A 23,237-nucleotide genomic window follows, 5' to 3' on the forward strand; every position below is an offset into this window, starting at 1 on the left:
CTCATGAATTATTTTTGTTGATTTAGGCAGCCACTCGGCTTTAAATATTATTAATAAAAGAAAAGTGCTGCCTTTCCCTGGAGAATGACGCTGCCCTGGGGGTGCAGGGGAGGGGGTGCAGGCACCAGCCCCTTCTCCTGCTCCCACTCGAGGCCAAGCTGCGTTTGGGGACACAAATGGGTGGGTTGTGGATGGACAGGAGCCGGCTGGGATGTCCCATCTGGAATGTCCCATCCGGAATGTCCCACCCGGAGGGACAGTGGCTCAGAGCACTGATGGCCATCAGGGACCAGCGGTGGCCCTCAGGGTCCTCAGTGGGGCCGGGGCTACTTCACATCTTCATTAATGACACAAATGAAGGGATCAGGAAGTCACGGAATGGTTTGGGTGGGAAGAGACCCAAACTCATCCCATTCCACCCCCTGACACCTCCCACTAGCCCAGGCTGCTCCAAAACATCCAGCCCCGGGATGGGGCAGCGGCTGGAACGGGGTGAGCCTTAATGTCCCTCCCAACCCGAATCATTCCGTGATCCCACAAAATCCCGGTGATTTTGGGGTGCCCTGGACGCTGCCTCAGCCCCCCTCGGCGTCAGCATTCAGCCCCGGTGCCAGAACGGCACTTTTTGCTCCACTTTAGTTTTATTGTTCTGCCAAAAGCTTTAATTCGGGGCTGTCGTCCTCCCGCGCCGCTGATTTACGCTGCCAGGGGTTTAATTACACCATTCAGCATTTCTTAAAACATGAAAAACCGCTCGAGTTTGGGAGCAATTAAAAGGCAGCGGAGTAGATCAGCCCATCAGAGAGGAGATAAGTAAATCAAACAATTAAAAAGCTGCTTTGGCGGCAAGGGAGAAGGGTCCCAGCCCAAACCCATCTCCCGCTGGGAGCCCTGGGCTGGCAGCTGCGGGTTCACCCCAGTAAAGGAGTTGGGGTGATACTGGGAGCTCCTGGGGGGGTGTGACACATTGGGAGCATCCCAGCAGCCCCAAGAGCCGGGCCAGCCACACCCGGGGCTGGCAGGAGGGGACGGGGACGGGGACAGGGACAGGACGGGGACGGGGACAGGGACAGGACGGGGACGGGGACAGGGACAGGACGGGGATGGGGACAGGGACAGGACAGGGATGGGGACGGGGATGGGGACGGTGACAGGACGGGGATGGGGACAGGGACAGGACGGGGATGGGGACAGGGACAGGACGGGGATGGGGACGGGGACAGGACGGGGATGGGGACGGTGACAGGACGGGGACGGGGACAGGGACAGGACAGGGATGGGGACAGTGACAGGACGGGGACGGGGACAGTGACAGGACGGGGATGGGGACGGGGATGGGGACGGTGACAGGACGGGGACGGGGACAGGGACAGGACGGGGATGGGGACGGTGACAGGACGGGGATGGGGACGGTGACAGGACGGGGATGGGGACGGTGACAGGACGGGGATGGGGACAGTGACAGGACAGGGATGGGGACAGTGACAGGACGGGGACAGGACGGGGATGGGGACGGCGACAGGACGGGGATGGGGACAGGGACAGGACGGGCTTCTCGCTCCTCGCCACCATCCCCGGGGGTTGTGCCCGGCGTTTTGGGGCGGTTTGCGCGGCTTTGGGGCTTTCTGCGGGATCGAAGCTCTCTCTTGTGGCAGAACCGGTCCATTGCAGCCCTGCCCGGGCTACCGAGCGGCAGCACCTCCCGGGGCTCCGCGGGGCGCAGCCTCGCACGGACCGTCCCGAGAGATGCCCGGTAGGTCCCGGCCGTGCCCAATCCCCCCGCAGCCGCCCCCGCCGCCCGCACCGGGGCTGAGCCGCCGCCGCCATCCGATGCTTTTTGGCCGCCGCCCGCGCCGTAGGAAATAAAACTTCCCGGATGCGGAAGTGCCGCCTTCATTTCCGGTTTGTTCGCAGCGGCTGCGGGTGAGTGATGGCGGCCGGGGGGAACCGGGAAAGGGGGGGGGGGCCCAAGGGAATCCGCCGCCATCCGCGGCCTCGCGGCACCGGGCGGCCCCGGGGCGGATCGGAGAGGGGGAGGAGGCGCGGGGACACCCGATGGCGGGCGGGGGACGCGATGGCGGGGGGATGCGCTGACACCATTTTGGCCCGTTTCTGCCGCAGGTTGGAGTTGCCGAAGCCGAGCTGGGACCATGGTGAGGCTGCGAGGGGCAGGGAGGGGAGGGAGGGGATCCTGAGTGAGGGAGGGGTGGCTCCGGGGGTCTCTGGGGTGCAGGGCGGTTCTGCGGCTGCGGAAGGAGCAGAGCACGTCCCCGGCGGGGCTGTAGGCCCGCAGTTTCCCTGCCCGCGGCACCGGCTGCACCGCGATGAGCTTTGGGGGCCCTTCCAACGGGGACATTCCGACATTGCACGAGTTTGTGTTTGGCTCCGCAGCCTCGCAAGATTGAGGAGATCAAGGACTTCCTGCTGACGGCGCGGCGGAAGGACGCCAAGTGTGAGTGGGGGGCTCTGGGCAGGGCTGGGGGTGCGCACGGGGCAGCTCCTGCCCGGGGAACCCGCGGGCTCGGGGCTGGCCCGTGTGGCTGTGGCCCGGTGTGGCTGTGGCTCGGGGACCGAGGTCCCTCCTGTGGGGCTCCAGGGGGGTTAATGCTGTTCCCAGCTGTGCCTTCCCACCGCGGCTCCCTGGCAGCAATTCCCAAATATCCCCCTGCTCTGTGGGGTGGTGCCCTGTGGAGTGCTGGAGTTCTGTCACCACAGGTGATTGATTCGTCATCCTCAACGGGAGATTGTTGTTGCCGCCACGAAATGAGGATGATTGAGGATAATTTAACCGTGTCTCACTGTTGAGCAACACGAGAATTTTTTCTCTTCTCCCTCTTGTTTGGACCTGGCTGTCGCAGGATCCCTCGGGAGAGTTGAGCACTGGGAGAGCCCTCATGGAGCTTTTTCCTCCCCATTCTTGCTCTGGATGGAGCTGGAGGTTTCTGCACGGGGCAGGCAGTGGATTGGGTTTCCCAGGGCTGATATTGGGGTGTCCCTTCCACCCCACAGCTGTCAAGATCAAGAAGAACAAGGACAATGTGAAGTTTAAGGTACGCTGCAGCCGGTACCTCTACACGCTGGTCATCACAGACAAGGAGAAGGCGGAGAAGCTGAAGCAGTCCCTGCCCCCAGGTATCCCGGGAGTCTCGGGTTGGGTTGGGATTGAGGAGTCCCCTCCCTGTGGAAGGGTCCCTGGAACTGCTGTCACCACCAGTGCCTGGCCTGGGTCACTGCTTGGTGTTCCCATGGGGCTGGAGGGCTCCAGGCACCCCTGCCATGCCTGAGCCCCCCCAAAGTCCATGTCCTCTCTCTCCTCCCCAGGTCTGGCCGTGAAGGAGCTGAAATGAGCCGGGATCAGCTGTGTACCTGTTGGATTCTCTGTGTTTTTTAAAATAAATAAAAAACTGTTCCTGGTGTCACGTTTGGTGTTTCACAACTTGTTGTTCTGGCCCTGGAGCCACTCTGGGGATCGTGGGGCTGGTGTTGCTCACAGCTGAGGGGCGCAGGGGCCGGTTCTGGTGCCTGTGGGCAGCGGGGAGTCACCAGAGCTGGGTGGCAGCAGGGGAGGGGAGCAGCGGGACCCGCAGCGTGTCCTCCGCGCGGTGTCCGCAGCAGCAGCAGCAGCAGCGGGGCGGTGTGGCCGTGCGGGGCGGTCCCTGCCGGGCGGGGCGGTACCGGGGCGGTACCGGGGGCGGTACCGGGGCGGGCGGGCAGAGCCCGCGGCGTGGCGGCCCCGCCGCCCCCCGGCCGGCAGCGCGGCGACCCCGGCCCGCCATGGGGCCCGGCCGTGCCGCTTACCTGGCGCCCTGGTGGGCGGCCTGGCTGCACGGGCTCCCGCACCGCGGCCCGCACCTACAGCCCGTGCCCGGCACCTTCCGCCCGCAGGACCCCGACTACCAGCAGGTACCGACCCGGGACCCCCGCGCCCCCCGCGCCCCCCGCGCCCGGTGCCGCCCGCCCCGCGCCCCCCGCGCCGCTCGCTGCCCTCTCCTTTGTGCGCTCTCATCTCCCGCCGCACAAAGCGCCTTTCATCGCCCGGCCCCCCCTCCCCCGGCCGGTACCGGCACCCCGGCCCCGCCGCTGCCCTCCCGGCCTCGCCGCCGCCTCCGCTGCTCCTCAGCCCCTTCCCCGTGCCCCCGGAGCGGCCGCGGGCATCCCGGGCACGGCCCGCCGGGACCCCGCCTGGGGAGGGGGCGCAGCGCCGCCGTCCCGGTGCCCAACGTCCCGGCAAGGGGCGGCTGCACCCCCGGCTCGGCCACCGCGGCCCGGGGCCCTGCGTGGGAATGGGGACAGGGACGGGGACAGGGACGGGGACACTTCTTCCTCTTCCTCACGTGACGGTCCCGTGGGGCGCGGAACGCGGCCGCATCCCGGCCACGCGAGCGGGTCACGGGCACGGCTGCTGATTGTCCCCTCTCTCCTGCCAGTCGCTGCTTTTCCTGGGCTTGGTGGCCGCCGTGTGCCTCGGCCTCAACCTCCTCTTCCTCACCGTGTACCTGATCTGCCTGTGCTGCTGCAAGAGGGACCAGGACCCCGAGACCAAGCGGCCCCACTCGTGTTGTGTCACCTGGATGGCCGTCACCGCCGGGCTCATCTGCTGGTGAGGACGGGGACAGGGACCTGCTGCTGTCCCCCTGTCACGGAGGGGACTCTGCGCTGCAGCCACGGGTCGCTTTAATTCGATCTGTGCAGTAAATGTGCTCCATCCCTGCCTCCCGCCGTGCAGCTGCTGGGGCAGCCCCGGGAGCAGCTGCGGGCCAGCCCCAGCCCCGTGTCCCTGTCACGGCTGTGCCGCCTTCCCCTTCCCCGCTAATCCCGGGCGGGAGCGTGGCCGGTCGCTAATCCCAGCCCGGAGCAGATGGCGGGCGGCAGCGTGACCCAGCTGGCAGCTCCCCTGTGCCCGACCTTAATTGCAGCCACAACAATTAGACAAGGGGACGCTTCTTCACCCAGCACCGCTCTGGGGCTTTCCAAGCCCACCTCGGTTCGGGGCGGCCGTGGCTGGGAGGATCCCCAGGGTGGCCATCCCGGGTGTCCCCCGGCATGGGCGGCCTGGGGGGGACAGGATGGGCCATGAGCCCCTTTGGCTGCCTGGCCACGACCCTCGCTCCAGACAAAGGGAGCTGAGCCGGGGCGGAGCGTGATGGCTGCCTGGGAGCCTCGCAGGGAGCAGGGAAACAGGGAAACGGCACTGATGAGCTCAGCGAGCTCCCTGCCATGGCAGGGGCCACTCTGCAGCTCCTGGGGGCTTCAAACCCCCCCAGCAGCCCGTTGGTGGCCATCCAAGGGCTAATGGTGGCCATTAGCAGGCTGGTGTCTCTCGGTTGTACCGGGGTTTGGCGAGCACCGTGTGCACCGGCCACATGCGGGCACGTGCCCAGCCAGGACACGGCCGTGGGCACCTCTGTCCTCAGAGCCAGCTCCCAGCTCCATCCCAGCTCCAGGGGAGCTCTGCAGCAGCTGCAGGGAGCTCGCCACAGGGCCTGGAGCTGAAGGCTTCATGGGAGCCATGGCGCTTCCAGCGGATTCCCCTAATCCGCCTGGCCCAGCCCCTCCGCCCTCAATCTCCCGGGGTTTGGCAGGAGGAGCTTCCAAGCCACGGTGCCCACGGAGCAGCTCTGGCTGCTGGCTCTGGAGCAGGTTCCCATCCTGGTGCTGTCCCTGTCCCCCTCTGTCTCTGCCCGGCTGTCCCCCAAAAGCAGGGCAGTGTCCCCTGTCCGGCCAGCGTCGCAGGGGGAGCGTGTCCCTCTGCTCTCATCAGGGTCCCCTCTCTGCCCACAGCGCGGCCGTTGGCATCGGCTTCTATGGGAACAGCGAGACCAACGACGGGGTTTTCCAGCTGCTCTATGCCCTGGACCACGCCAACCAGACCCTCACTGGCATCGACTCCCTGGTAGGGCCACGGCCCCCAGGGTGCCTCAGTGCCCTGATCTGGCTTTGGGAAGCACCAGGGAGGGACGTCCGGCTGCTCCAGCCGAGCCCCGGGGTGGCTGTGCTGGCCGAGCGCGGGAGGCTGACGTCACCCCACAGAATGGGACCTTTGTGGCCCGGCACGGCCGGGTCGGGGCCATGGCAGGGCTGTTCTGAGGCCACTGCGGGCTGGGGTGGAGCTGCTCTCCTGGAGAAAGAGTTCCAGGGGTGGGGCACATGGCCCTGCCAGGCTGCTGGGTGCTGACCATGGCTCTGCCAGGCTGGTGGGTGCTGACCATGGCCCTGCCAGGCTGCTGGGTGCTGACCATCCCGGGGACTGACCATCACGGGCACTGACCATCCCAGGGACTGACCATCCCAGGGACTGACCATCCCGGGGACTGACCATCCCAGAGCACTGACCATCCCGGGCACTGACCATCCCAGGGCACTGACCATCATGGGCACTGTCCATCCCAGGGACTGACCATCCCAGGGCACTGACCATCCCGGGCACTGACCATCCCGGGCACTGATCATCCCGGGCACTGACCATCCCGGGCACTGACCATCCCAGGGACTGACCATCCCAGGGCACTGACCATCCCAGAGCACTGACTATCCTGGGGACTGACCATCCCAGGGACTGACCATCCCGGGCACTGACCATCCCGGGCACTGACCATCATGGGCACTGACCATCCCAGGGCACTGACCATCCCAGGGCACTGACCATCCCAGGCACTGACCATCCCAGGCACTGACCATCCCGGGCACTGACCATCCCGGGGACTGACCATCCTGGTGGCCGCAGGTTGCCAGCACCACACTGCAGATGGAGGGAGCGCTGGAGCAGCACCTGGCACGGCTGAACGAGCTCCTGGCCTCGCGGGGGGATTACCTGCAGACCCTCAAGTTCACGCAGCAGCTGGCTGGCAGCATTGTCCTGCAGCTGCAGGGGCTGCCGGCCTGGCGGGGCGTCAGCGCTGACCTCACCCAGCTGTCGGGACAGGTGGCCTATGTCGAGTATTACCGGTGAGCTCCAGCGTCCCGGGATGTCCCAGGGGGGCTGGGGAGGTGGCCATGCGTGACAGAGCCTTCCTCTGCACCCAGGTGGTTGGCTTACCTGCTCTTCTTCATCCTCGTCCTCACCGTCTGCCTGCTGGCCTGCCTGGGGCTGGCCAAGCACTCCCGCTGCCTCCTGCTGATGTGAGTACCCTGGGCACGGCCTCGGGGGGCTCAGGGGACCCCCAGCCATGCTCCCCACTCGTGCTGCCCGCTCTCCCTGCAGGATGCTGTGCTCTGGGCTGCTCATGCTGGTCCTCAGCTGGGCCTCCATGGCCGTGGACACGGCGGCCGCGGTGGTGAGCGGGGCAGGAGGGGAGGGAAGGGCTGCCCAGGGCTGTGCCGAGCGCTGCGGCCGTCAGTGACGTCCCTCTGCCCCACAGGGCACCAGCGACTTCTGCGTGGCCCCGGACAAGTTCATCATGAACCAGACGGACGATGAGATCAGCACAGGTGAGGGCTGGCTGTCAGGTGGAGGTGGGCAGGACCCCAAAACCCACCTGGGGGTCCAGTGCCCCCCACTGCCACTGTCCCCCCACGGCTCCCTGTGCCCCAGGGTGCTCCTGCTGACATTCCCATTCTCTCTGCAGAGGTGGTTCATTATTACCTGTACTGTGACCAGAGCCTGAGCAGCCCCTTCCAGCAGGTACAGGGGGGTGGGCACCCCCTTTGGTGCTTCCTGGGGCTGGGGGGTCCGTGACTGTTCCCCACTCCCCCCTGCAGGCTCTCACCGTGTTCCAGCGCTCGCTGACCACCATGCAGATCCAGATCCAGGGGCTCATCCAGTATGCACTGCCCCTCTTCCCCACAGCTGAGGTACAGGAGTGGGGAGCAGGGATCCCCATCCCTCCCTCTGCTCCCCAGAGCTGGCTAACCTCCCTTTTCCCGCAGAAAGACCTGCTGGGGGTCCAGAAGCTCCTCAACTCCTCGGAGACCAGCCTGCACCAGCTGACGGCCCTGCTGGACTGCCGGGGGCTGCACAAGGTGAGGGGGGGCTGACTGAGGACCAGCTCTGGGGTGCCCCTGCGGTGCCACCAGCGCTGCCCTGCCTGTGTCCCACCAGGATTACCTGGATGGCCTCATCGGGATCTGCTACGACGGCGTGGAGGGGCTGCTCTACCTGGGGCTCTTCTCCCTGCTGGCGGCCGCCGCCTTCTCCACCGTGATCTGCGCGGCCCCGCGCGCCTGGCAGCAGCTGGCGGGGCGGTGCGTGTGCCCCCAGACCCCTGCCCCAGACCCCTGCCCTCACCCTGGGCACAGAGACCCCCACTTTGGCACGCGGGGCGCGAGTGCCAGCGCCGTGTCCCCACAGGGAGCGGGACTACGACGACATGGACGAGGAGGACCCGTTCAACCCTCAGGCGCGGCGCATGGCGGCGCACCGCCCGCCCCGGGGGCAGCTGCGCAGCTTCTGCAGCTACAGCAGCAGCCTGGGCAGCCAGAGCAGCCTGCAGCCCCCGGCACAGACCGTGTCCAACGCCCCCGTCTCCGAGTACATGTGAGACCCCCCGAGCCCCCGGCGTGGCCATGGAGCCCTGCTGGGGACGGGGGTGACGGGGGTCTCGCTGTGCCCCCAGGAACCAGGCCGTGCTCTTCGGAGGGAACCCCCGCTACGAGAACGTGCCCCTCATCGGCAGGGGCTCTCCTCCCCCCACGGTACGATGGGCGCCCGAGGCCAGACCCTTGTGACACCCCGGGGAGGTCACTCTGCATCTGCTGGGTGGGACAGGGACGGGAGATCCCGGTCCCTCCTGCCCGGCCCAGCGCTATTCCCGGCCACCTGCGGGGAGGGGGCACAGCCACACGCTGGGGGACACCAAAATAAGCCTCCCCTCCCTCCCTTCCCTGTGCTTCCTCTCCATCCTGGCTCTCAGAGGATGCTCCTGGCAGTCTCTCCCTTCACATTCCCATTTCCCTGCTCGTTAATCCTGCCCTGTCTGGTATTGCTGCTTCATTTTTTTATTCCTTGTCTTTTTTTCCCCTTTTTTTTTCTTTTTGTTTTTCTTTTTTGTTTTTCTTTTTTTTTCCTTTTTTTTGTGATTTCTTTTAATTTTTTGCATCCATTATTTTGGAGCTAAGTTGCCCATCAAGAGTAAGTTCAGCCCCTTCCTTCTCCCTCCTTATCCCGGGGCAGCAGCCAGGTTCTCCCCTCCTCCTCACCCTTCCACACCTCCCTCCATCCCCTTTTCCTGCTTGGCTTTTGGGGTGCAGAGAGCTCAGGGAGGGGGGACAACAGGCCAGGAGGATTTTCAGCTCCCACATGTTGGGATGCTGGTCCCTGTCTCCATCCCTGCAGCAGTGAAACCCCTCCCAGGCAGGATATGGCTCCAGGAATGCTGCCATGGCAGGAATACTGTCACTCTCCTCCAGGGATGATTTTTTCTATCAGGTGGAAGCTTGGATCCCATCTCCCAGACCTGGCAGCTGGCGAGAGCCTCCTCCCAGGGGGGAACACGAGTGGGGGGATTAATTGGAACGCTTCTCCCAGGCCTGAATAGTCTAATTTGCCCAGGATTCAGATCCCTGAGGAAAGGCTTTCCGAGTCCAGAATAACAAACTCGGAATAATCTTCCTTAATGCCTGCCTGGGATGATCCTCCCTGCTGGGAAATCCTGGAGGAATGTGGTCCGGTGGGGGCTGGAGGCTTGGGCTCGCTGGCACCTCACAGACACACCCCCACGGGCAGATTTGGGATGAATTTGGGAAGGTGGATGAACCTGGGAAGGGACAAAGCAGAGCTGGACGGGCTGGGAGGGTTTTGGCTTGGGGAGAGCAGGCTCTGACCCTTTCCGTGCCCACCTGGCGGATTAATCCCAAATTAATTTGGGATTAACCCGCACGGGAACACCCCGCGGGGCTGTGTGGGGCCTTCTGGGGTGCTGACCCCCGTGTGCCCCCCCAGTACTCCCCGAGCATGAGGGCCACGTACCTGGCGGTCACCGATGAGCACGTCCGGCACCGCGGCGACTTCCCGGCCTAGGAGGAGATCCCGCCGGGAAACCAAAGAGCCTGGAGGGAGAGCATGGGGTAGGAGACACGGCAGGGCTGGAGGGCGAGCCTGGAGCCCCCCAGCACCCCCTGTCCTGGGCACCCCCATCCTGCTGCCCCACGGAGCGCGGAGGGCTCTCTGCTGGCTCCTGCTGTCCCCGCGGCAGCTCGGAACGTTCCGGAGCGCGAAGCCCGGGCCAGGCTGCCCCAGGGTGCGGGCAGGGGCTCCTGGAGCAACGCAGCACCAACCACTCGTGGTGCCAGCCCCTTCCCGAGCCCTGCCCCAGCGCCCCTCGCTGCCCCAGCCTTCCCAGGATGAGGAATTACCGATGTTTTGGCCTTGCTGGTTTCCCTGCGCTTTGCCCCCGGGATTTGGGAGGTGCTGGCTCTGTTCCAGAAAGGGGTCGCTGCAGTGGGGTTTGTAGCGGGTTTTGGGGTGGGTTTAGGCTCTTTTTGGCTCTCCCAGGCAGGTGTGGGCTGGGGCAGGCTCCCCTCCTCCTGCAGCCCTGGAGTGGTCACACATCCCCTGGGAGAGGGATGAGAACTGCTGGCAAGGGACAACACGGACCTGCCACCCTGGGAGGCTCATTTCCAGGGCTCCAGGGTGAGGAGCTGGGAGAGCAGTGCGAGCTGAAGGGGGCCCTTTGGGGCTGCCCTTTGGCACACGGATCCCCAGGAAGGGCCCCTTCCCCCTGGAGCAGGGATGGACCCCCCGCCCCACCCACCCAGACCCAAAGGGTGCAGACAGGGCCAGGACATCCCCCTGACTCCCCTTCTCCGCATTCCCCGTGACTAGCATCCCTCCCCTGGGGGAAATCCCGAGGGATTTTTTTTATTTTTTTGGCTTTTAACGTTTCCATGTAAGGGTGCTGGTAGAAGAGCTGTTGTAACCGCATGTGAACTAACCAAAGGGCTCCGGCTGGGAGCTGGAGTCCGGCTGGATTTGTTTGTGCCCTTTTGGGAGAAAAGATAATAAACACTTGGACTAAACTGCTGCCTCCCGTGCGGGTTTTTGGGGGGATAATCACTTTTTGGGGGGTCATTCAGTGTTTGGGGCACTTCCGCTTTGACCTTCCCAACACGGCGGGTGGTCACGTGACGTCGCGCCGCCGCCATTGCTGTGAGGGCGGAGTCACGTGACGTCGGAGCGGATGTCACGTGATTGTGTCACGCTGTTGCCTGGCAACGGCGCCGCGTCCCCGGGTAGGCCGCACCGGGAGCGGGACCGGACCGGGCCCTGCCGGGGTCCCGGCGCCTCCGCGGGGTCCCGTGTCACCCCGGCTGCTGCGTCACTCCGTCCCTGTGGCTCAGCTCCGCTGTGGCGCTCCCTCAGCCTCTCGCTGCCTCTTGAGTCCCTCTCAAGCTCCTCCCTGCGCAGCATCCCTGCTCGCAGTTGGGGTTTGCCGAGGTTCCCGTTCCCTTTGGGATCTTCTGGCACTCCCTGAGCGTCTTGTTCCCTTTTGGGACATTCCCAAGGACCACACAGTTTTCTGAGGCTCTAGAGGGTCCCCGCTCCCTTTTGGGTTCCTCTGTCCGAGACCCCATTCCCTTTTGGGGCTCCCCGAGGTTCTCAGTCTATTTCAGCATCCTCCCTCTCCAGGGTCTGTGTTTACATTTGGGTCTCCTTGAGGCTCCCATTCTTTTCTGGGGCCCTTCATCCCTGAAACCCTCGCTCCTTCTTGGAGCTCCCTGAGATCCCCGCTCTCCATCCCTGAAAACCCCACTCCCTTTTGGGATCCTCTCAGAGGCTCCCACTCTCCTTCGGAGCTCTCTCTTCCTCCCTGAGGCCCCTGCTTCCTTTTAGGCCTCCCCAAGGCCTTCCATCCCCTCTGGAGCTCTCCATCCCTGAGGCCCCCGCTCCTTTTTGGGGGTGCCTTGGAGGCCCCTCCCTGCCCAGCCCCCCTGGTCCTTCCCGTTCCCTCCCACCATGGAGATCAAGTACGAATACTCGCGGAAGCGCAGGGAGTTCGGGCGGCCCTGCAGCTTCTCGGACCTCCTGGCCGAGGTGACCGTGGACATCCCGCCCGACCCCAGCCTGGCCGACGACTTCATCCCCCAGGACCCCGTGGACTTCAGTGTGCAGGAGGGTCCCCTCATGGCCGTGCACGAGGTACGGGGACACCCCTGGCCGGGTGAGGGGACGTCCCAGCATGGCGGCCACGCGGGGGGCAGCTGGCCCGAGGGGACAAGGTGTGACAGGCACCTTGTAGCGGGTTTTGGGGTGGGTTTAGGCTCTTTTTGGCTGCCCCGGGCAGGTGTGGGCTGGGGCAGGCTCCCCTCCTCCTGCAGCCCTGGAGTGGTCACACATCCCCTGGGAGAGGGACGGGAACTGCTGGGGCATCCCTGGGAAGGGACAACATGGAGCTGCCAGCCTGGGAGGCTCATCCAGCATTTCCAGGGCTCCAGGGTGAGGAGCTGGGAGAGCCCTTTTGGGCTCAGGGGCTCTGACCCCTCCTGTGTGCCCAGGTGAACACGGAGCGGACGCAGGTGTGCAGCCGGGGTGTGAACCACGTGGAGGGCGGCTGGCCCAAGCACATCGACCCCAAGAACTCGGAGCTGACCACCCGCTACCGGGAGGAGGTGGAGAGGGAAGAGATCTACACCAAGACTATCCAGCGCCTCGGCTTTGTAAGAGCCTGCCCTGATCCCCCCCAGGCCCCCCGCGCCCCCCAGAGCCCCCCAGAGCCACGGCCGTGCTGTCCCTGCAGGTGATGGAGCACTACATCAGGCAGAACAACACCATCGACATCTACCAGGAGTATTTTGAGGAGGAAGAAGAGGAAGAGGAGGAGGAGGAGCACCCCTCAGCCAAAACCATCAATGTCATCAGGTGGCGCAGCTGGGGGGGGTTCACCAGAGCCTCAGCGGGGTCAAATCACCTTCCAAGAAAATGGGAGAATGTTAGGAATTAAATTCCAGTGGGTTTGGGATGGTCCTGGCGCAGTCTGTGGGGGAGAGACCAGCTGAAGCCTTCCTGTCCCACCACTCCCTGCCCAGGTGATTTAGGGATGGGAACCAGGGTCAGACACAGCTCTGAGCATCTCCTCATGGTGCTTTTGGATTTTCCTTCTTATTCTTGGTGCCTCAAAGGTTAATTTCCACATCAGGGGTGTTCAGGAGTCAGATCCAGTAAGATAATTGGATTTTTAGAAAGGTATGACTGGAAAGACGATGAAATCATCAACTCTCTCCCCCTGCCCGACCCCTCAGGAGAATCATTTCCTGCACTCAAGGCTTGAGGGCTGCAGATTGGTTTCCTTGTGGTTCCCACAATTCCCTCTGGGGGATGTTCATCCCGGGGATTTGCAAACTGACCCGTCCTGGCTGATGTGTCACCCCAAAGGGACCCCAACACGCCCAGGAGGATGGCCACGCACCTCTCCTGGCACCCCGACGGCAACAGGGCCGTGGCCGTGGCTTATTGCAGCCTGGACTTCCAGGACAGCAGGAAGGACATGAACTCTGATTCCTACATCTGGGATCTGGGTAAGGGCAAGGCCAGACCCACCAGGCAAGAGGGGAAGCATTTGTGTCTCAGAGAGCAGGATGAGGCCTTGCAGCACCCCGGGGAGGGTCACTGGGGGAGCCTCGGTGCAGAGACAGGGAGAAACGGGAGCTGGGAGGTGGGAAATAACCACTGAGGTCCCACTCCACTCTCCCCAGCTGTGCCAGGCAGCAGAGCCTCACCTGAGGCTCTTGTGTTGATGTGGTTCCGCTGGTAATGGAGGGAGGAAGAGGCAGCAGGAGCCCGGGGTGAGACTTGCCCTGATCTGTCCAAGCCTGCCTCACACCTGATGTGTTTTGGAGTGAAAAGTACAAAGAAGAAGGCTGGGAATGCAGATTTGTGTACTGAGGGTCTGTCCCCAGGCCAGCTCCCGGTGACACGGGCACCTCATCCTGCACAGCTGTGTCAGGGAACGGGGCGGGCACAGCAGGGTGGGCTGGGGGCTCCTTTTGTGGGGCTGCCTTCACCCTTTGCTCTTCACTCATCCCTCCCTCGCAGAAAAACCCCACATCCCAGAGCTCACCCTCAAGCCCTCCTCCCCTGTGGTGACCCTGGAGTACAATTCCAAGGACTGGCATCACGTGCTGGGAGGCTGCTACAACGGGCAGATAGGTGAGGGGGTAACCCTGCTCCAGCCTGGCTCCTGCCCTGTGCACTGCCAGCAGCACCGGGAGCACGGCGGGAACCGGGATTCACCTGTGGGCACCTGTGTGCTCACCTGGCACCCAGGGAGGGGAGCACACCCTGCCAGGGAGCCCTGCACAGCAGAGGGATGGATGGATGGATGGATGGATGAATGGATGGATGGATGGATGATGGATACATGGATGGATGGATGGATGGATGATGGATGGATGATGGATGGATGGATGATGGATGGATGGATGGATGGATGATGGATGGATGGATGATGGATGGATGGATGGATGGATGGATGGATGGATGGATGGATGGATGGATGGATGATGGATGGGTGGATCCAGGGGATGAGTAGGATGGGTGCTGTGCTCCCACCTCTCCCACCACCCTGGATGATCTCTGGGAAGCACTGGGTGAGGTTTGCTCCGTGTTCTAGATTAGACACTGAGGGAAACGTGACAAGGAAAGGAGAAAGGAGCTGGGCAAGGGCTTTCCTTTTCCTTCCCAGTGTATTGGGACACCAGGAAAGGGGGGCTGCCCATGGAGATGACCCCTGTGGAGTTCAGCCACAGGGACCCCGTGTATGGAGCGTGCTGGCTGCCCTCCCGAACAGGGACCGAGTGCTTCTCAGGCTCCACTGATGGGCAGGTGAGGGGCTGCAACAGGGGAAGGGGCCAGGGGCTCCTGAAGGATCTTCCTGTGCCTGCTCTGCCCCTCAGCAGCACAAGATCCCGGTCTCCTAGGCTGGCACAGGGCAGCTGTAGGACTGCCAGCACCTCTGACTGTGCTGGGAGCAGCCCCCACAGCCCCTGCCACGCCTTGTCCCCCAGGTCCTGTGGTGGGACATCCGCAAGATGTCGCAGCCCAGCGAGAAGCTGGTCTTGGACATCACCCGGCAAGATCAGCTCAAGGACGCTCTGGGTGCCATCTCCCTGGACTTTGCACCCGCCATGGTGAGTGTCCCTGTCCCGCCAGCCACACCCCGACCGGGCAGGAGGGGGAGCCCAGCCCAGGGGTTTCAGTCCCTGAACCCCCGTGGTGCTGGTGGGTCCCAGGGTTCTGCCTGCAGTGGGATCCCCCGTTGCCCCCCACCCCATGGGGTCTCCATCCTGCTGACAGCTGCACCCTCCTGCTCCCACCCCCAGCCCACCAAGTTCCTGGTGGGCACAGAGCAGGGCATCATCATCTCCTGCAACCGTGACGCCAAGACACCGCCCGAGAAAATCGCCAACATCTTCAGAAGCCACATCGGGGCTGTCTACAAGGTGACCAGGAACCCCTTCTTCCCCAAAGTCTTCCTGTCAGTCGGTGACTGGACTGCTCGGATCTGGACAGAGGAGCTCAATGATTCATCATCAATTATGGAGACCAAGTAGGTGTCAGAGGGTGTTTTCTCAGCCAGAAATCATCCCCAGGGCGGGTGGCAGAGGGTTCTGGTCAGCTCTGGGCTGGAGACCGAGGCAGGGCTGTGCCAGCGTGGCTGAGGGCTGGCTCTGCTGGCAGGTACCACACCTCCTACCTGCTGGACGCCTGCTGGAGCCCCACGAAGCCGGCCGTGTTCTTCACCGCCAGGTCCGACGGGACCCTGGACATCTGGGACTTCCTCTTCCACCAGAAGGAACCTTCCCTCAGCCTCAAGGTGGGTCCCCAGCACCTCTGCGACCCACACATCAGCCCAGGGCCGAGTGTCACCAGCCAGCTGTGGCCTGTCCCCAGGTGTCCAACGATCCCCTGCTCAGCCTGAGCTCGCAGGACAACGGGCGCATCGTTGCCTGTGGCACCCGGCAGGGCACTGTCTCCCTCCTGGAGATCTCCCCAGGGCTCTGCACCCTCCGGAAGAACGAGAAGACCCTGACCTCCTCAGTATGTGCCAGATCCCAGCCCCACTCTGCCTGCAGCCCTGCCCTGTCCCCAGACACGTCGCAGGGTGCCCTGTGTCCCCCTTGGCCCTCAGCCCCACATCTGCCCCAGATGTTCGAGCGGGAGGCGAGGCGGGAGAAGGTCCTGCAGGAAAAATATCGGGAGCGGCTGCTGCGGGAGCAGGAGCGGCTGCGGGCCCAGCCGGAGGAGCAGGAGGATCCCCAGCAGGTGTTCAAGCAGGCCCAAGCGGATTTCCTCTCCAGCATCAAGGCGGAGCGGCGCAGGAGGGGCCTGGAAGGTTCCGGAGAGGTAACGGGGAGGGGACAGCCTGGCCACCAGGGCAGAGACCCCAGCAAGGGCAGGGGTGAAGGACAGGGTGAACCTCTGTCCTTCAGGATGAAGAGGATGAGGCAGCTGCCCAGGAGGAAGCATAGGAGGATGCCAAGGTCAGTGTGCTCCAGCTGCACCTTCCTTTCCCCTCCGTGCCAGAGCTGCTGCAGGGACGAGGCCACTGTCCCCGAGCCAGGCAGATCTCCTGGGCTCTCTGCCCTCCTGGGGTGGCAAGTGGGGACCCTGCACAGCCCTCTTACCTTTGCATCTTTATTTTCTTTGGTGTGAATAAAGTGCTGCTTCCCACCTCACATTTCCTCTTTTGTCACAGCAAGATCGAGCAGAGGGTGGGAAAGTCAAGTCCTCCTGCTGCTCCTCTCCTTTCCTTGACCCAGGACACTCAAAGCCAGTGGCTGAGTGCAGCCAAGCACCCAGGGCAGCACAGGGTGTCCCTCAGTGTCCCCAGGCCATGGAGCAGGGCACAGCAGGGTGGCTGGTGGCAGCAGGGGGCCCCAGTCCCCTCTGGGCCATTTGCACAGGAGAGCCTTGTGTCCCCACAGGAGCAGCCCCGGGCTGGGTTATCAGTGCTGGGTAAACACAGCCCTGCTGGTAGAACCGGCAGCCACCCCGACTCCTCACCCCCCCTTAATTAATCATTAACAAGCTGCCAGCAGCACTGTCACAGCGATGGGCACGTCACACTGGTGGCTCTCTGTGGGCTGAGGGGGAGCCCCCGGCAGGACCCTTCCCCAGGTTCTGCTCGGGGGCTGAACACACCCATGGGTGAGCAATGCCAGGGCAGAGTTCAGGGGCCATCACCCCCCCAAAGCCATCCCAAGCAGGGACCCACATCCCCACAGGGAAATGCATCCGTGCCTGGATGGGTGTTCTCCTTCCAGGAGCTCCCTTGGCAGGAGCTGAGCTGGGGAGCAGCGTCACCCCAAAGACGCCCCACACGTCCCACACTCGTTTTCTGCTTTATTAGGAAAGGGGTGGGGGTACCTGGACAGGGATGGGGCAGCTGCCACTGCCAGCGGGGATGGTGCCCCCCACCCGACCTCCCCTGGGGGAGGCTGATGGGCCCCTCACCCCCAGACTGGGCAGCTCCGTTTGCTCCTGAGCTGGACCCAGCTGCCCACACAGAGGGACCCCGGGGCTGCCTCACGGGAAGGATGGGCTGTCCCTGTCCCCACCCCACACCCGTTCGGGTCTGTGATGTGTCCACGGGCTGCACATTTCACCTCCTGCACCCCCTACATGGGTCTGGGGCGCTCCCAGCCTCCTCCATCCCCAGGGACAGCGATGGGGACAGGATGTGGCAGGGAACTCTCAGGGAGGGATGGGCAGTGCAGAGCTCAGTCCTGGAGCCACCCAGCGAGGGGACCCCCATCTACCTACGGGACCAAGCGTTCCCCCCACGGCGCTGGGGCCAGCATGGCAGGACCCAGCTGTGCCTCGCTACTTCTTCACCTTGATGAGGGAGTGGTAGACAGGCTTGATGATGATGTGCAGGTGCAGGGAGTTGTCGATGAGGTACTCGGAGGTGCGTTTCTGCAGGTCGGCGTGCACCAGGAAATCGGCGGCCTCGTCAGAGCTCTGGTGGAAGCTGTAGGCGTGTTTGACCAGCACGCGGCCCTGCTGCCGCACGCCCACCAGCACGGTCTTCTGGAAGCTGACACCAGCGAAGTCGGGGCTGCTCGTGGCCGGGGTGATGACGAGGCGCGGGCGCCCGTCCTCGATGCGCACGGGCTGGATGGCGCCCGCCACCGAGTCCGAGTAGACGGGGCGCAGGCTGACGGGCAGCCAGCGCGGCGAGAACAGCACGTTCCAGGTCACCCTCTTGCCGGCGTCGTGGCTGCTGGGCCCCAGCTGGGTCTGGAAGCTGGTGCTGCGGTCGTCCCGCGCCGGGTTGGTGATGACCCACTGGGAGCCCCAGCTGGGCGCGAGGTAGTTGCGGGGCAGGAACATGCTGCAGTTGACGTCGAAGTACTTGGCGAAGTGGAGCGGGGAGGCGGCGTGGAACTGGAAGGCCTGGAAGAGCAGGTCCTGCAGCGCGCCGCGGTGCCGCGCCAGCACCGCCGACTGCGCCTGCAGCCGGAACAGCTGGCCGGGCGCGATCATGGGGTAGCGGATGGCGCGCAGCACCCGCTCGGCCACGGGCGCCTCGGGCTGCCGGCGGCTCAGCCAGCCCTCCACGGCGGTGTAGAGCTCCAGCTCGCTGTGCAGCACCAGGTCGGAGCGCTCCAGCAGCAGCAGCAGCAGCTCCACGCTCACCGAGCCCCACTCGGCGCTGCCCAGCACCGCGGACAGGTTCCAGGCCAGGAACTGGAGGCAGCTCTCCTGCAGCGCCGCGTCCCCGACGCGCACGGCGTACTGGTACCAGCCCACCACGTGGCCCTGGCTCGACTCGCTGGCCAGGTGGGTCCTCATGTATTCGGCCACGCCGCGCTGCAGCCCCCAGACCCGGTACTTGCTGGCCAGCTGGTGCATGGGGATGGCCTGGTGCAGCAGGATGGAGACCCCCCCGCAGTACAGGTACCTGGGGCAGAGCGTGGGGTGGTGACACTGGGGACATCCATCCCTGGCAGCTCAGTTCCCAGGGAAGCAGCCTCTGCCCTAGGCTGCTTTCCACTGAGTGTTCCCACCCCGTGGGGTCCCCAGGGTTCCCAGGGAAGCATCCCCGCTCCTTGGATGCTTCACTCCCATTCCACGGGATCTCCATGGTCCCCAGGGGAGCATCCTCCTTCCCTGGCTGCATCCCACGAAGTCCCTAGTGGGGCATCCACCTCCTTTGGCTGCATCCCTCCAGGAATACCCATCCCACAGCACCTCCATGGTCACCAGGGGAGAATCCTCCCTGCTGGGCTGCATCCTTCCCAAACGTACATCCCACGAGACCCCGGTGGTTCCCAAGGGAACATCCTCTTTTCCTTGCCCTCTGGGCATCCCCATCCCGAGGAGTTCCCCATGGTTCCCAGGAGAGCTGCATCCTCCTGACCTGCCCATCCCACGGGGTCCCCACGCACCTGATGAACTTCTCGAAGAGCGCGGCGGTCTCGGGTGGCTCGTACAGGGTCACGACGCTCTGGTTCCGCAGGAGGCTCTCAAAGACCTCGCTCTGGAGGCTCAGCAGCAGCTGGTGCGTGTGGAACACCTTGGGCTCCTCGGAGGTGGCCGAGCGGACCCGCAGCACCGAGTCGCTGCCATTGCCGTTCTGCAGCAGCTCCTGCAGCCGCTGCAGCAGCGTCAGCGAGTGGTTGATGGTGGCCGCCGTGGAGTCCCCGCTAAAGTCGCCTTTTTGGGCTGCAGGGAGATGGGACCATCCCAGAGCTGCACCCCAGTGCCAGGCACCGAGGTGAGGTGGGGTTACTGGGGGCTGTGCGCCTCCTGCCTCCGCTCCCCCAGTGCCAAAGGGTTGCTGGCGCCAAGGGAGCATGGGGGAACAAAGGACATGGGGACATTTGTGTCCCTGAGAGCCAAAAATCTGCCTTTCTGCAGCAGAAGGGCTGAGACCACCATGTCCCAGGCTGGGGTGTGCTGGGAAATGGCCGGGTGCCGGCAGCACTGGCTCTCAGCCCAGTCTGCCTGTCCTGATCCCGTCCCCGCTGTGGGCAGAGGGAGCCCCGGGCATTGCCCTGATCCCTCACATCCCAGATGGATACGTGGGGGGACAGAGACCCCGGGGTGTGGGGAGCCAGGCATGCTCTGCCCCTCAGCCAGGAACGGGGTCCCGAGCAGCCTGGGGACACCAGCTGCCCTGGTGTCCCTTCAGGTCCGTGCTGGGGAGCCAACAGGGACTGGAGATGGATCTGGGAATGTGGAACAGGGCTCTCCATGCTCCTGTGGGCACTGGGTTCCTTCTTTCCTCTCCTCTTCTCCCTCCTGACATCACTCCCACCCGCTCCTCAGAGCATCCTTCCCCCAGGGGGAATTTGGCCCCGTCTGTCTCAAATCCATCTTGCCTCTCAAATCCTGTCTTGCCGACGGATTACCCTTCCCAGCCCGGCTTAAGGCCGGGGGATGAGGAAGGGCAGTGGGGATGAGGAAGGGGAGCAGGCGCCCTGTACCCCGCGGTGCTGGACGGCGGCACCGAGCCTTCCCCGGGCACCCACCAGCGAGCACAACCCGGTTCCGAGAGCGCAGCACGTCCAGGAGCCGCTTCCATCCCCTCCCGGTGCCCCGACGGCAGCGGCAGAGCCGCGCTCAGCTTCCATCAGCCGCCGAGCCGCGCCCCGGCACCCGGCGAGGGCAGCCGTACCCACGGCTCGGGGACCCTCCGCGCCTCCCCCGCCACGGCCGCCCTTACCGGCTTGCACGGTGAGGAGGAGGAGGAGGAAGGCGGCGGCACAGCCCCAGCGGCGGGTGGCCAGGGCCCGGGTGCCGCTCAGCCTGCCCATGGCGTCGCAGGCGCATCTGCCGGGTGCGGCGCACGCTGCGCTCCCGCGGCTTATGTAGGCCACGCACCCGCGCCGCCGCATCGATTGGTGGAAATTGGGACCGGCCGTTGCCACGGGAACGGCTTCCAGCCTCCCGCATCCCACCCGGACCCCAACCCGCACCCCGGGGTGCTGCGGCGCGGGGATGTCGCCGTGTGGCACCTGCCGCTGGCACCGCCGCGCCGGAGCCCCACGCGTGGCCGCGGCGCTTTGTGCCGGGGTCTTTGCATTCAGGGCACAGCTCGGTGGCCTCCCGCTCCCCCCGGCTCATGGCTATTCATGCCGGCAGCAGCCCATCACCATGGCATCCGCGCTGCCGCCAGGAACCGCCTGCCCTTTTCCCAGCCTTTGCAGCCAAGAGGCCGCCCGTGCGCCCTGGGCGGCCTCCCTGGCCCCCCGCCCGCCCCGACACCTCTTGGGGGGCTTCACCGCGGGGCTGGGGCCCCCCAAAGCCCCACCGCCGCACTGCGGGCTGGGGTGATGCAGGGTGGGCAGGGCAGGGGCAGCGGGTGTCAGCCAAGAGGTGCCAACACCGCTTGGGCCGTGGCCCCGGTGGCACCATGGGGTGGGGACCCAGGAGCAGGACCCCAGGCGGGGGGACACATCCCACAGAGCTCGGCAAGGGCACAGCAGCCCCTTACCCACTGCCGAGGAGCCCCGTCCCCCGCACAGCGGTTTGAACACGGGTTTAGACAGGGTTTCCAGATGTTGAGCGTGGGCAGATGTTGCTGCAGCTGCCGAGGGGGCGGGATCACATCTGTCCCTGACCTATGGGCACGGAGACTCGGGACAAGACACCGATGCCGCGTTGCCGGGGCTCCCTGACCCCTTGCAGAGTCGGGCAGGTGGGCGATGCTCTGCTGGGCACGGCACCCCCAAAATCGCGGTGCCAACAGAATGCCCGGCTCGGGCGGGTGTCCCTGCACCGCGGGGCGCGGGGGACAGGGCCCCCGGCACGGCACAGCCGGTTCACGGCTCAGCGCGTCCTCCGACGCCTCATTTCACCGCCGGCCCGGTAAACAACAGCCGGCGGGAGCGTGTGCCCGGCGCGCCGCCTGCACCGAGCCAGCCCGGGCGGCAGCCGCAGCCCAGGGACCCCCTGAAACGTAAACTTTAAGGCATTTGGAGATTTTGAGGAGCTAAGATTTTAGTTAGAAATAAGCCTTACTAGAGTTAATTAAAATAAGAATAATAAATGAGTAGGCCTTGATGAAGTTAAGAGTTAGTAGTTAACTAATAATTAATTGCTTGTCAGCACAATGTTTGGTTAGCTGGGTTTATAATGAAGAATATAGAAACTGATAAATAGCTTTTAGGAACATAAGACAATTGTGAGTCTCCTCTGTTCTGAAACCAATTGAAGACAAGGAATGGGAGTTCTACCAAGAGTTCATTTGTCATACTTGCATTGAAAAGGTAGAAAGGTCAGAAGGAGGAAGACTTCATTTACTTCCTCATTTTGGGACCCCTCCCCATGAAAGGGACACTGACCCATTTCAAGGGACAAACTGTGCATGCTGAATGGCTTTTGGAGTGATTAGCACACGAAGTGGGGAATGGGATGTACCAAAATGATGAATATGCATTTGTATTTTGGGTATTCAGTACCTGTATGGATAAAAGGGCTCTGTAATCACCTGGAAGCTGCGGTGTGGATTTGGGAGCGATCCCACACACAATAAACACACACTTTCTAACTTTAAACTGTTAGAGAGTTTTTGTCCATCACAGTTGGATATCGATACTAGATCAATATCCATATTTTTTTAATAAATCACCCCGTGCTGCTCATGGCGGTGAGGTGACCATGGGGGGACACGGGGGACCATGGGGCAGGTCCTGGAGGTCGCCAAGGGACAGGGTGGCACCCCCAGTGTGTGGTGAGGTGAGGGAGCAGCTGTGCTGGCCCGGAGATTGCGGCTGAGGGCTGGCTCAGCATAGCGACCTGTGCCCGCAGCAGTGCCCGGGCATCGCCCCGCGGGCTGGGGGAGCTCTGCAGAGACCCAGGGGCCGGCAAGGGACAGCAAGGGACAGCAGCCCCCTCCCTGTGCTGCTGGGGAAACTGAGGCACGGGCGCGGTGTCCCGGCAATGGGCACCCCAGAGCAGCCAGGGCAGAGCTCAGCAGGAACAGCGCACACGGATTCACGCTCAGCGGGTGTGACAGCCGCACGTCACACCCTGCGCACACCCGCAGCTCTGTCACGGTCACTCGGAGCTGTCCGGGTGACCCCTTCCCCGGCCGCCGGTGACATCCCCGTGCCCAGCCCGTGGCTCTGCCCGGGAGGCTGTGCCGTGCTGCGGGTACCGGCGGGGACAGCGACACTGGCAGCGACACGGAGCCCGGAGAGGACACGGACACCAGCGGCACACGGACACTGACGGGGACACGGACAGCGGTATGCCCGTGGGAAACACCGAGCCCAGGGAAGGTGGCACTGCACGCCCGCGGGTGGCACTGGGGCCACCAGGCGAGAGTCCCTCTGAGGAGCCGGGCAGGGGGAGC

General features: G+C 64.3%; 4 protein-coding genes across 5 annotated transcripts; 3 read left to right on the forward strand and 1 right to left on the reverse strand.

Annotated features, from left to right (window-relative positions):
* Nucleotides 1–1,901: 1,901 nt before the first annotated feature.
* Nucleotides 1,902–3,419, forward strand: RPL38 (ribosomal protein L38; the record flags this gene model as incomplete). The annotated part of the gene is given in 5 exon segments (NM_001245376.1): nucleotides 1,902–1,923; nucleotides 2,122–2,153; nucleotides 2,392–2,452; nucleotides 3,010–3,132; nucleotides 3,322–3,419. Coding segments are annotated over 4 exon segments (213 nt in total).
* A 264-nt stretch (nucleotides 3,420–3,683) lies between these two features.
* Nucleotides 3,684–10,953, forward strand: TTYH2 (tweety family member 2). Of its 2 annotated transcripts, XM_032751620.3 has the most exons (15): nucleotides 3,684–3,903; nucleotides 4,428–4,600; nucleotides 5,782–5,893; nucleotides 6,725–6,945; nucleotides 7,024–7,119; nucleotides 7,202–7,274; nucleotides 7,359–7,428; nucleotides 7,566–7,621; nucleotides 7,699–7,791; nucleotides 7,867–7,959; nucleotides 8,039–8,181; nucleotides 8,288–8,473; nucleotides 8,553–8,631; nucleotides 9,055–9,067; nucleotides 9,878–10,953. In XM_032751620.3, exons 1-15 carry the CDS (start codon nucleotides 3,775–3,777, stop codon nucleotides 9,919–9,921), a joined length of 1,581 nt encoding a protein of 526 aa, XP_032607511.3. In that variant the 5' UTR covers nucleotides 3,684–3,774; the 3' UTR covers nucleotides 9,922–10,953. The 2 variants fall into 2 exon arrangements, with proteins under 2 accessions (XP_032607511.3, XP_030143161.4); XM_030287301.4 differs by lacking the exon at nucleotides 9,055–9,067.
* A 232-nt stretch (nucleotides 10,954–11,185) lies between these two features.
* DNAI2 (dynein axonemal intermediate chain 2) lies at nucleotides 11,186–16,608 on the forward strand. Its single transcript, XM_030287300.4, has 12 exons — nucleotides 11,186–12,073; nucleotides 12,430–12,591; nucleotides 12,672–12,793; nucleotides 13,307–13,449; nucleotides 13,967–14,080; nucleotides 14,616–14,755; nucleotides 14,938–15,060; nucleotides 15,253–15,479; nucleotides 15,611–15,746; nucleotides 15,824–15,970; nucleotides 16,079–16,276; nucleotides 16,363–16,608. Exons 1-12 carry the CDS (start codon nucleotides 11,891–11,893, stop codon nucleotides 16,399–16,401), a joined length of 1,734 nt encoding a protein of 577 aa, XP_030143160.4. The 5' UTR covers nucleotides 11,186–11,890; the 3' UTR covers nucleotides 16,402–16,608.
* Nucleotides 16,609–17,255: 647 nt separating this feature from the next.
* BTBD17 (BTB domain containing 17) lies at nucleotides 17,256–20,876 on the reverse strand. Its single transcript, XM_002191777.5, has 3 exons — nucleotides 20,604–20,876; nucleotides 19,324–19,600; nucleotides 17,256–18,836 (listed from the first exon to the last, which is right to left on the reverse strand). The coding sequence occupies exons 1-3, from the start codon at nucleotides 20,773–20,775 to the stop codon at nucleotides 17,756–17,758; spliced, it is 1,530 nt and encodes a 509-aa protein (XP_002191813.5). The 5' UTR covers nucleotides 20,776–20,876; the 3' UTR covers nucleotides 17,256–17,755.
* Nucleotides 20,877–23,237: the final 2,361 nt, after the last annotated feature.

This window comes from Taeniopygia guttata, chromosome 18 (genome assembly GCF_048771995.1).
Source record: "Taeniopygia guttata chromosome 18, bTaeGut7.mat, whole genome shotgun sequence".
NCBI lineage: Eukaryota > Metazoa > Chordata > Aves > Passeriformes > Estrildidae > Taeniopygia > Taeniopygia guttata.